The sequence below is a fragment of the Delphinapterus leucas genome, chromosome 10, assembly GCF_059928025.1.
Source record: "Delphinapterus leucas isolate spDelLeu-1000000601 "Yukka" chromosome 10, BTC_Dleu_Yukka2, whole genome shotgun sequence".
Lineage (NCBI taxonomy): Eukaryota > Metazoa > Chordata > Mammalia > Artiodactyla > Monodontidae > Delphinapterus > Delphinapterus leucas.
The window spans coordinates 30,579,914-30,592,639 of record NC_143138.1 but is presented as its reverse complement, the minus strand read 5'-3'; the positions used below and the strand labels follow the sequence as shown (position 1 = coordinate 30,592,639).

General features: G+C 50.9%; 1 protein-coding gene across 4 annotated transcripts in view; it reads left to right on the top strand.

Annotated features, from left to right (window-relative positions):
• Nucleotides 1–11,686, top strand: part of RUNX2 (RUNX family transcription factor 2) — a 312,766-nt gene extending 301,080 nt beyond the window's left edge. Inside the window, exon 5 of one of the 4 annotated variants that reach the window (XM_089918650.1) lies at nucleotides 10,144–11,686. In XM_089918650.1, coding sequence (XP_089774776.1) covers nucleotides 10,144–10,721 — 578 coding nt within the window. In that variant the 3' untranslated portion in view covers nucleotides 10,722–11,686. The remainder of the gene's footprint in view (nucleotides 1–10,143) is intronic. The other 3 variants (XM_089918652.1, XM_089918653.1, XM_089918648.1) reach the window with 3 other exon arrangements.
• Nucleotides 11,687–12,726: the final 1,040 nt, after the last annotated feature.

Here is a 12,726-nt window from a genome sequence, read left to right as displayed (position 1 = left end):
CTTCATTCTTGACTTTTATTTTTGCAGGAGATTCCACGCCCCCCATCCTTGGCTTTGTTTCCCCTTGGGGAACAGCATCTTTCTTTCTGGGTAGAGTAAGATGCCCAAGACCTCCCCTTCTAATGGACGGGGCCAAGTTTAGAGTTGGGGCTGCTCATTTGAGCTTTGTGTGTAATTGAGCCTGGCACAAGGGGTTATCATTAGGAGGGATGGCATGGAATGAAGGAAAGGGAAAGCTTGGACCTAAATTAGAAAAGCTTTCCTAAGGAGAGACACAGTGACACGGCTGGGTGATCTAATCTCCAGGGAATTCTCAGGAGAAAGGATCAAGTATTAAAAGTGTCCGGATGGGGCAGTGAGAGAGCTCACAGGGCCATTTCTTGGGGTCATTTGCTTCTATGTGCAGGGGGTGGGGTGGGGGCACTGTGGAAATAGGTGACAGACACCAGAGGCGTCAGATGTTAAGAGCGAGGCTCTGCTCCCAGGGCTGCATGGAATGCTGAGAAACGCAGGGTAATCCACTTAATAGATGTTTACCAAGCGTGTCCAGAGCTGGACATTGCCACTTAGGTCCAGAGGACAGCGAAGGGTCCCTTTCCTCTGCTCTGCCATTGACTCAGGGAACACCCTTGTTGAGAACCTCGCTGCTTATGGCTTTGGGAAATGGGACCATCGCCCCTCCCTCCTCTGCAGGTGGGATGCTCCACTGCTTCCTTACTTCCTGTGGGTCAACAGCGTGGCAAGGAGGCATCGGAACAAGCCAAGGAGGCTTCCTCCTTGAGGTGCTATACCTGCTGAGCTGGTGAGTGGACACGCGTGTGTGTCCACCTGCCTTACCTCAGGGGTCCTGGAGCCTGGTCGTGTGAAGAGGGCCCAGGCGAGCCCTGTGCTGTGGGCACAGCGCTGCTCCCGCACAGCTGTCCTGGCCTCTCCGTCCGCCTGTTGACTTGCGTCAAGGAGCTGGCAGCGCGGGGCCCCAGTGATCCCCAGCGCCGCCCGCCCCCCCACCACCGCCAGACCGTCTCTCCTGCCCGCATTCCTGGTGGCGTCCCAGCTCCGGGTGACCCCAGGTTCTAATATTCTTGGGTTGGTTCAGACTACCCAGCTGGCGGCGCTCGCTCCGGGCTCCTGGCCTTGTTAAAGCCAAAATGCCGTCTTTTACAGCCTGGCTCTTTCCATCAAATTCATCAAGCAGCCCGCGGGGGTTTTTTTTTTGTTTGTTTTTTTTGCAAGCAAGATGGCCCCTTTGGTTAGCTCTCTTGTTGGGGTATGGGATAGGGGCGGGGAGCCTGGGCTGCAGTAGGGCCTGGTCTGGGCTGTGTGATTGTTATTTTTTTAAATGATAGTTTTAAAAAATAAAGTTCAAAGGTGAGTGCCCTTCCAGGAGGAAGGATTAAATGGGTGGATTTGGAAATCTTTCAACCGTGGAGGCATTGCTAGGGAACATAATCTATTTTGCATTTTTCTTCGTGAGCCAAAGTCGGTTATGGTGTGGGAATCGCTTTTGCATTCTGTCTCTCCCTTTCTGCATGCTACAAACATATTCATGCCAAGGAATATACAGGTTGTATAAACATCTCTTCAAAAAATCACATAAAGATATTATATATAGTCACATATGTCTCCTTCCAAATGGGTGTGCTCATAAAGACACATAGAGATATCCCTCACACCCTATATGCAAAAAACGGCCAATTTAGACGTTGGCAGAGCCGTTCTGTCTGAGTAGAAAAGCTTGGCTCTGCGCTTAACAAACAATCCCATAAAACCCACGCTCGCTTTTATTGAATATTGATGCATGAAAGGCCCAGGGTGGACAACTTGAACCAGGGCAGAAGGCAGCCCTCACTGTATTGTCCATAAAGGGTGGCAGGAAAGTCTCTTTTTGCTGAAATTCAATCCATTCCTAGAAAAAAAAATTTGCTTCTAATACTGGTTGGCTGGACTTCACGCTTGTGTCTCTTTCTGGTGTAGTATCATTTGAGCTCCTTGAAGAGCCAAGAGGTTCCTTTTACATTTGGTCTTCCTGCCTCCAGCCTCACCCCCTGTGTTCAGCCTCCACAAGGCCAGCTGCCAGAGTAATCGCTTAAAAATGCAAATCAAATCTATCACTCTCCTGCCTAACATCCTTCAGTGGCTCCCCTCTGCCTGCTCAAGCTCAAATTCCTTACCTTAGCAGACCAGCCGCTCAGCTCTCTGTCCTTGTTACCTAGTGAGTCATTTCATGCAAGTCTCCCAGCCCTGGGCACCCTACACTTCAGCTCTTTCAAATTGTCTTTCAGGCCACAATTCCCAAGCCTCATATAACTCCCTCCACCTGGAATAAGCCCCAGGGTATGAGTGGGACAGTGACAGCATCTTTGGGGCAGGACGAGGGGTACAGAAAACTGATGTGGGGGAATGAGGGTAGTCCTTTCAACTAGGGTGTCCAGAAAAGACCGCTGGAGAAGGTGACCTTGAGCAAAGGCTGAAGGCGGTAACAGACGGAGCCATGGGGATGTTCGAGGGGGGAAGCATGCCAGGCAGAGCAGCAAGTGCAAAGGCCCTGAGGTCGAAATGAGTCTGATACCTTCAAGAAATAGTTGGGGCAGAGTGAACGAGGAAGGGGTGGGGCAGCTAGGGGCCGGGCTGAGGACCTGAGGCTCTTGAACTGAAACAATCCCCACTTTTTCTCGGTGGTCAGTGGTGCTAGTGAGAAATGGGGACCCTGAGGAGCCAGCAGCTTGGCTGCGAAATGCTTGGAGGGTTGACATCACTTTGCTTCCAAAAGTAGAATGAGTCTAAAAGTGGATCTAAAAGTGTCAGACTCCAGACTTTCCTTTCTTCTAACCTATGTCCACAGTCTCAGCAAAACTATTTTAGAACTTTTCACCCTGCTGACTGAAAATGGAACAGTCTTTAATGATGCAGTAATGTTTAGGTCCAGATCTGGGTAAAGGGTCCTCATTCTTAGGGGAGTCTTCGGGGTGTTTACATCTGATCTATAATGTTCTCAACAGTAATTTATTTTACCAGTTTTTCTTATTCCTGTTTTACAAACCGTCCCAGAAAGTTCGTACATAGACCTTCCTTCAAGTATATGGATAAAATTGTGAATTACCGTCACACCTCCCCCACCTGTTTTTTTTTTATTGTGGTAAAATATATACAGTGTACATTCACCGTTTTACCCTTTTTTAAGTGTACAGTTCTGTGGCATTAAGTACCTTCCCATTATTGGGTAACCCTCACCACCCATCATAATCCATCTTCTGGAATGTCCTCATCTTCCCCAACTCGAAGTCTGCACATTAAACACTAACTTTCCACTCGCCCTCCCCTCAACCCTGGCAACCCCCATGCTCCTCTCTGCCTCTGTGACTCTGACTGCCCCAGGAACCTCACCCCAGAGAAATCATATAATATTCTGTGTATCTGCTTTTGTGACTGGCTTGCTTCACTTAGCAAAATGTGAAGCATTATCCATGCAGCAAGTATCACAATTTCCTTCCTTTTTAAGGTTGAGTGATGTTCCATTATATCAATATCACATTTTGTTTATCTAACCGTCCATGGCCACATGTGCTGCATCCACCTTTTGGCCAATGTGAATAATCCTGCCATGAGCATGGGCGGATAGACCCCTGCTGTCACTTCTTTTTCTCCCCTCTTTAAAAAGTACTCTTTGGGCTTCCCTGGTGGCGCAGTGGTTGAGAGTCCGCCTGCCGATGCAGGGGACGCGGGTTCGTGCCCCGGTCCGGGAAGATCCCACGTGCCGCGGAGTGGCTGGGCCCGTGAGCCGTGGCCGCTGAGCCTGCGCGTCCGGAGCCTGTGCTCCGCAACGGGAGAGGCCACAACAGTGAGAGGCCCGCGTACCACCAAAAAAAAAAAAAAGTACTCTTTGTGCCGGAGAATCTTTTGGCTGCTCAAATCAGTCTCTGGCTGCCCTTCTGCCTTCCCAGCTGCTTTTTTACTAAGTTGATTGATGATGAACACCCCTTCTCATTAGCGCAGCCCTCAGCCACTAGGAAATTAGAGGCTCGGCTAATTCACACGGAAGTAAAAGGGTGATGACTTTTCCCATGTCATCCTTGGGAAGTCACTAATGCTTCTGGAAACAGAGACTAAGGATTTCCCCAGGGCTGGGCCTTCTGATCTTCAGAGGGTGGCTCCTCAGAGGCAGGGACTCCAGTGAATGGGCAATGTTCTGGGAGAGTCCTCAGGCACATCCTGGCCAGGGCTACTGGGCATCTCTTCAGATGTCCTGGTCCATTGGCTGTAGCAGAGCCTGGATGAAGCCATAGCCATGGTTTCAGAGGCCCCTGGGCCAGCGCATTCTACTCAGTAGCTATAGACTGCACTGCTACTCTCCAACAGCTGGCCTAAACAGTACTCGCACTTGAACAAAAAAGATGCAAATTGCAAAAGAAATTTACATTAAGAAAGTTCACACGCTTTCAGAATGGAGGAGGACCAGATATGAGAGAGAATGGAATCACCATGAATGGCATGGGGGTCAGCCAGATACAGATCAGGTCTCGGTGGCTGTGGGCTTTGTCTAAGCTATCCAAATTCTGTGAGCCTCAGTTTCTCCGTTTGAAAATGGGAAGAAGGCCACTGTTGGGATTAAATAAGAAAACATATGAAAGTTGCTTTTGTCGAATAACCCTAGCTGTGTATTAGTGTTATCTTATAAAATGGGTGCTTTTGAAATATAAGATGCCCGGGCACCCTCCCCAGAGACCGTGATTTAATTGGCTGGGGCAACAGTAGTGTTTATAAAGTTCCCCAAGTGATTTTAATATGCAGTCAGGGTGACAAATCATCAGCCTAGAGTGTAGCAGACCCTCCACAAATGTTAGCTCTCCTTCTCAGCCCTTGTCTCATCCCTGCAAACTCTGTAAAGCACGTGCCCTCCTTCACACACGATAGCCTTTGGCCTTAGCTGCCTGGATTCATATCCTGGCTCTGTGACAGTGAGCAGGGTACTTAACATAACAGAGCCTCAGTTTCCTACACAAGAAAATGGGATTACAAACAGAATCCACACCATGGTCTTCCATGAAGATTAGAAGAGAGAATTTAGCATGTGTCTTGGGGATAGCACAACGTCAATGTTGGCTGTTATTGGGAGCAGTCAGTGTCAAGTCAGGAATCCCATGGTCTGTACTGCAGCCGGCCCTTTTCACCCCCTCCAGAGACACCAGCCCTTCTCTCCCCTGCCAGGCTGTCCTGCTCCGGCTCTCCTGCTGAGCCACGTTCCTGGGAGATGCCTGGTGAGGGCTTGGGATCACATTGAGTCAGAGGTATTTGTAGGCGTGACTCACCAGGTCTTAAAACCAGAAGATTGCCCTGTGGGTCTCATGACGTTTCTGGAAAATAAAAGGAGTGAATATTATTGGGTTTAGTTCATCCGACACTCACCCTCCCTTTTGTGTGCCGGGGGTTCTGAAAGAAGCAGGCAGTGGCCCAGCCAAGTCTGAACCATCAAAGGCCAGGGCCTGGCTGCACTGCTGAGAGATGTTTCTTCTCCCCCAGACAGGTTTCATCCTTTTCCCACAGACTTCTGCTTCTCTGGTTCCCTGCCCAAAGCTACCCTGTTTCTCCTCCCTCCAGGCTCCTGGGAAAATGTTCCCACGGGCTGCCTCTGCTGAGGTGTGTCAGAGCTGAGCTATGCTGCACGGCTGGGTGTGGGCTGGGAAGGGGCCACCCAGACTCCAGAGCATAAGAAAGGGAAAGTTCCCCTTCTGCAGCCAGAATTTCTGGAACCTTGCACTGAAGCGGCAGCCAGGAGTGCACCCATTTCTCTGATGCCTTTTCCCCCACTTCCTGCATCCCTGCTGATAGTAAATACTAATGTTTCTGGGTCCCAGCTGTCTCTAGAAGCTGTCTACTTCTCTGCATCTCTAGCTACCACCCTAGCAAAAGCCACTGTCATTTTGTAATTTCTCACCTGCAACGGCAACCTCCTAACTTGTGTCCCTGGCTTCTATTCTGTCCACTTCTTGCCCAATGCAGCCAGGTGAACTTTTCAAAATACAAAACTGATCATACCACACACACACACACACACACACACACACACACACACACATAGAGACACACACACACACAGACACACACACACTTATGTTTAAAACTTTTTCAAAGCTTTCCATCGTTCATAGAATAATGACAAAACCCCTTAATAAATTCAGCAAAGCCATGTTTATCAGGATTTGGTTTGGCTGTGAGTGACAGAAAACCCAATTTAACAGGAGTTTGAATAGATAAGATTTTATTTTCTCATACAAAAAGGCTACAGTTGAGCCAGCTAGAATTTGTATAGCAGTTCCTCAAAATTCTCAGGGACTCAGTTCTCTGCTCTATAATCCTTAGCATGTTGTTTCTACCTCATGGTCCAAAGGGGCTGCTTGAGCACCAGCCATTGCAACCAAAACCCAGGCACAGGAACAAAGAATTGTACATAGCACTTCTACTGACATTTTTCTGCCCAGAATTTAGTGACATGGCTAGAGCTAGTTGGAAGAGAGGCTAGAAAATGTAATCTTTATTCTAAGTGGTCATGGACCAGCTGAAAAAGAGGAAAAAAATGGATATTGAGCAATACTGGCAGTGTTTATCATACACTCCATCTCCTGACCCCTGCTCTCCTTTTTGAGCTTCATCTCACCTCACACTTCCTTCCCCTGGCTCTCTCCACTGCCAGCAAACTGGCTGTCTCTGGAAGTCCCACATATTTGCAGCACTCCCTTCTGCCTCAGGCCCTTGCTCATGCATCAACATTCTCCCCTCTTCCTACTTAACTACTCATCCTTACTCCACTCCAACAGCATTTCCTCAGGGAATCTTCCTTGATTAGGTCAAACCCTCCCTTTTCTTTTAGATGCTTATAGCATGTAGATTGTATCTCTGTTGCAATTACGCATTTGTTTATGCAATTATTTGATTAATTTCTGCCTCCACAGTGAGGTCAGGATTTAGGTCTGGCTCTGTACACTGTGGAGCATTCTGCTGGGCATATTGTAGGTGCTCAATAAATATTTGTTGAATGACTTAATGAATAAATGTAGCCATTATCTTATATAAAAAAGAGGCTATGACTCAGCAAACAATTTTCCTGGGCAAATGGTGGAGGGTGGCCAGGAGGGCTGGGGAGACACAATAGGGCCAGGGGAGAGTTCTAAATGATTCATTCAAATCCAGTAAGCTTTTGGGTGTGGCAGAGGAAGCACTGACCTGGAACTCAGGAGCCCCGTTTTCTGGTCTCAGCTCAGCCACCAGTAGCTGGACCACTGCCTGAGCCAGTGAGAATTGATCAGATGCTGGATATACTTTGAAGGCAGAGGCTATAACCACTGCTGGCAGATTGGATGTGGGGAGTAAGGGAAAGAGATGGGTCAAGGGTTTGTCCTGGGTGTTTGGCTAAACAAAGGGAAGGTTACTTACTGAGAAGGGGAAGGTAGCAAGAGGGGCAGGTTTTAGGGGATGATCTGAAGGGTTTATTTGCAAACGAATTGCAGGTTCCTGTAGCCAGCTGCACACTTCACCTCTTCCACAGGCGTCCCCCAGGGAAAGCCTAGGTCCAGGCAGGTGGGTTTAAGTGGTGGTGACAGGGAATGCCAAGTGGGTGTAAAAAAGATAGAAAAGGTCAGCCGTTCAAGGTACATAGTTACCAGCCGAGCAATGATTCAGCCTGACGCAGCAATAAGATTGAACAGAAAGTACTCAGAAGACCTTGACTTACAGGCTTGGGAAGAAGCAGTCGCTTTCTGCTAAAGGTCAGTGACAAGGCAAGGCATGTTCATGCATGGTCACTGCAGAAATCTTTGAAGTTTTAGCTTAAACAGCAGTGAAGGGCTTTCTTCTTTAAGAACCCTTCACTCCTCCCTAAGCCAGTGCTCACTCGTTCAAGGCTTTGCTGGAAAACCATCAAACTAACAGTAGGGTAGGCCACCTCTCTTATTCCTCTGATGGCTAGGCGAGGTCATCACATCATTACTATTACTATCTTCATGATCATATGAGACTTCTAGGTTGCTCCTCTACCCCGGTTACTCTAGTTTCTATGATTGTGAACCCTAAGCTTTATTGACAACCTTGTATATTTGGTCTACACCTTTGCTCTGCAAGGTGTGGTCCCCAGACCAGCAGCACCCACATGACCTGGGAGCTGGCTAGAAATGCCAAGTCTCTGGACCCAGTCCTGACCTGCCAAATCACAACCTGCCCTTTAACAATGTCCCAGGGGAATGGACTGCACATGGAAATTCAGGAAACACTGCGCTAGAACATTTTGTGTACCTGCCTCTATCTCATTTTCCTTGTTAGACTTCTATTCGATTATATATAATGGCCTCTTGTCTGCTGTGTGTGAAGCTTATTAACATCGTTCTCAAGCAAAAGCAGAGCCAACAGTTTGTAGGATTTCTCTTTGATTCTTTTCAACTCACGAGGGTTATGTGCCCAGAAGTGTCGGAGATGCGTGGTTAACAAAAGAAGAGCCTCACAGAAACCGGAGGAACTTAAGTTCTGGTGGAAGAGAGGCAGTTCTGTGAAAGCCAATAGCAGAAAGTACCCATGCAATCTCCATCAGAGGAGTTTTCGGGCGCACGGGTGGCTCTCCTCAACTGCGGTCCCCGAGGAGCCATTGCTTCTCTGCTCCCATCAGACCAAATTCACAACCATACCGACTGGACATTGGAACATCTGGGACCTGTGAGTACTGTGAGAATGTGGTTGGGTTGAAGTCAGGAGGAGGGAACAAACTCTCGCCAGGTGATTGCTCTGAGTCTCCGCAAGACTCAACTCCTAAATGACGGAACAGCTCACCCATGAGGGGCAGCGAAAGCACACACGTTCACAAGCAATGGGGAACGTGTTTACTCCCTGGCTCTGTCATCATGTCATTCTCCCACCCACACCTCCCCAAGATAACAGGCCGAGGTAATAGAGCAAGCTCTGCCTTTGAAAGGCTTGGAACCCCTCAAGGGCAGGGCATAAAGGTGGGCACCCAAACTGCCAATGAGGAGAGCCAAGAGTAGACACTCCAGCTGGAACTGGGAGCAAGCCTTCGGAGACTGGGCTCCAGTAAAACTCAGAACCGCTTCCAGGGTGAGCACGAGCCATCTACCCAAAGGCGGGAACAGGGCGGCCGAAACAGCTGAGGTCATTGGCATTGAGGTGGATCCTTTGACCTGAGGTTGGTAAACCTTGCTGCCATACCCAGTTGCAAAGAGCTGCTGCCCACTTTCTACGTGGGGACTCAGGGGATTAGGGGAGAACTCACAGCAGGACGCTTATAGAGTCTTTGAGTGCGGCCCCCTGTGAACTTAGACCCGTGCTCCAAGCTGAAGACTTTTTTTTCTTTTTTTTGCGGTACGCGGGCCTCTCACCGTTGTGGCCTCTTCCGCTGCGAAGCACAGGCTCCGGACGCGCAGGCTCAGCGGCCACGGCTCACGGGCCCAGCCGCTCCTCAGCATGTGGGATCCTCCCAGACCGGGGCACGAACCCGCGTCCCCTGCATCGGCAGGCGGACTCTCAACCACTGCTCCACCAGGGAAGCCCCAAGCTGAAGACTTTGGAAGGCTGGTTGATCAGTCCTGGTTGGGACCGAGGGGTCACTGGGATAGGAAACCAAGTCCTCAAGGGGGGAAGGGTCTGGCTCAAGGTTCCATGGCATTTTCTGGCAGAGTGGGAAACAGCGCTGAGATCTGGCTCCTGGCCCCAAACTCTTTCAACTTCCTCCTGAGAGCTTGGCTTTGCTGGGACAGTGGAGGGAGCCCTCCGCTTAACACACTCTGCTTCTGAGCGGGGTGGAGGGGTCCTCCTTTCACAGCCTTGACCTACTGTCCTTGGCAAGACTGCCTGCGAACAGGCTGCAACTTCCGCCCCCGCCTGGAACTCCCTCGCTGTCTTCCCAGCAGTGCCCCTCTCTAGACCTCAGGAGAGAGCCTTACCCACCAGGATGCCTTGCTGGACTCCATGGTCTCCCCTGCCTATGGATTCCCGTGCTCCTGAGACCCACTCTTCCTTATCGGATCTAGGGGTAGGAAATAAGTTTCCACCTTCTAACTCAGTTCCTTTATACCTAGCATGGAGCGGGACATACAACTGGCGCTCAATAAATGCCCGAGTGACCCTTTCTCGTTTCCTCCTTGACAGATTCAGAGCCCAGCACCTTGGACTCCCAGTCTTCGACCACCTTGTTCCTCTCCTCCGAGGACCCAGGCCCCTCCACCACCGCGCTTCCTTCTCCCTCGTCGTCCTGCGAGCCCCAGGCGTTCTCCCCGGGGCCCTCGGTGCTGCCCCCGCTGCTGCCGCCGCTCCCCGCCGCCCCTGCGCCTCCCGCCTCGGGCTCGGGCGCCCCCCGGCGCGCCGGCCTCTACTCGGTGGTCGCCTCCTCCCCGGAGGGAGCCCCGCGCCTCGTCGACTGGCTGCCCGGCTGCCCCTCGACCACCCCTCCCGGCGTCCGCGGGGATGAGCGTGATCGGCCGGCTACCTGCGCCCCGCGCCCGGGTGCAGCAGGCAGGGAGGAGGGCGCGGAGGACCCGGGCGCTTCCCCGCCGCCCTGCGCCCGGCCCGCCGCCGCCGCGACCTTGGAAGCCAGCGTCGGGGACATCCTGGTGGAGTTGCGGACGATGAATGGCCACCTGGACGTCATAGCGAGGGCCCTCACCAAACTGGCCTCGTCCCTGGGGCCGCAGCCGCAGCCGCAGCCGGATGCCCCGGATGGCAACTGATGGAGCTGCCCCCGGACCGTGTATCCGAGCCGCGCAGTAAAGGGATCCCGAATGCGCCAGGCATCCCTGCCTGTGTCACCCCTGAGCCTGGCGAACCCAGCAGAGGACGGAATTACTCTGCTCAACCTACTTATGGGAAGGAATGGCCCTCCCCTCGCATTTCAATCTGAAATGCTGGTGCTTTTCACACTCTCTACCATGCCAGGCTCGTTCTCAGCTCTCTCCCGCCTGCCCCACTCCTGGGAGCTCTCCTGGCCCTTCAGGTGTCCTTCTCTTGTTTTGGAGAAGGCCTTGAGCTCCTGGCAGGACAAGTGCCCGAAGATTGCGGTGGGACCCTGGGCAAGATGCTCAGAGAACCGTCCTTTCCCGACCCACATTGGTGACTTCTGAGTCCTGTGGAGGGAAGGCAAGTGCGAAGCATGTTACAAAGTCAGTCGTTCAAGGGCAGCTCCGGTGTTCCTTTCTTGAGTTGTTGATGTGGTATCTGATCTCTGGTGACTTTTACACATTTCTTTAAAAAATAGTTTTGGGAAAAGAAGTTTATTTTTTCCCATTATAACCACATTTCAAGAGGTTTGGAAAATAGAGAAGTGAGAAAAACCTGATGTATTTGGAGAAGGGGGGTATTTAAGTCTTTCTTAAGAATAAGAAAGTAGTTTGTGTAATAAACAAGATTTTTATATGTACTTTCTGGGTGTTGGCCTTTTGGTGCCACATTTCTTCCTCCCCCTGCTCTCTCTGTTCTCAGTTACCTATCCCAGCCTTACTTTACTCCTTGAGTCTTATTTCAACTTTTCTCGTGCTTGTGAAGGATAAGCTTTTAAAGGTTGGCATGGCTCTTTTCGAAAGCTCCCAGACCTCCCTAAATTTGGTAAATCCACCCTTTTTCTCTGGATTGGAGCAGAAACCGATTCACTGGCCAACGAGGTGGAAGCCAGCACCCCTGGCCTTTCCTCCTAGATGCCGGTAACACCATCCTTCCCAGTTGTGACAAACAAACACGTCTCCAGACTTTGCCAGTGTCCCCTGGTGGAGACCTAGATGGAATTTCAGAAATCTGGAGGAACCTATGCCCTCCAGGATCTGACTTCCCATAAGGAAGAGGGCCCTTCTCTCGCCTTCCTGATTGAATTAGAATTTTAATCAAGTGTGCTCCTTTGCCAGAAGCAAACCTACTGCTCTTTTTCCAGAACCAAACCAAGCGTCGGAAACCACATTGCACAGAGTAAAGCCCCACCCCGAGCATTTGCAGGGCGCGCAGCTGGTGAGCTGCCTGGTTTCTGCGGTTTCTGCCGCCCCCAGAGCTCCTCAGACTTCGGCACGGAGAGCTTATGATGCAGGATCTGCTTCGGCGGCTCCGGGGTGGGCCTGGGACTCTGCATTTCAAGCCAGCGCCAGGGGATGCTGATGCCACTTGCCCAAGACACATTTTGTGCAGTAGTGAGTAGGGGTCGTCCGCAGTGGGATTCCTGCTGGTCGCATTGCCGCCGTTCCCCGGAAACTGCTTGTTTGTCTTTGCCCCTGCAGAGGCCTGGATTCCTCAACCTTTAAACTTTCAAAGCAGCTGTTTGCGGGGACTTTTCTTTTTAAAGCCAGGGTGTATTGAGTCTAACCACCCACTTCTACAAAAGCTTCGGTGGAGTTCAAAGCAATTCCAGCGAGCATTTATTGGATATCTACAATGCTGATGCCCTGGGGGACACAAAGATGAATAGAATAAAGGCCCTGCCCTCCAGGGGTTTCCCAGCGCAGTGTCCCACGAGGAGAGGGATTATTAATCCCAGCGCGTAAACAATTCGAAGCAGCAGGGAGTGGTGAGAATGGCAGTCACGGGAGGCCAGGCTTCTTGAGGTTTGACTTTGGCAGAGTTATTTAATCCCTCTGAGGCTCAGTCTCCTGATCTGTGTCCAATGGGGATGATGGCATCTGCCTATCAGAATCAGACATGGACGCGATGGCGGCTTTGCACTCCCGAAAGTGCAGCCCAAATGCCTTTTTATGGTCA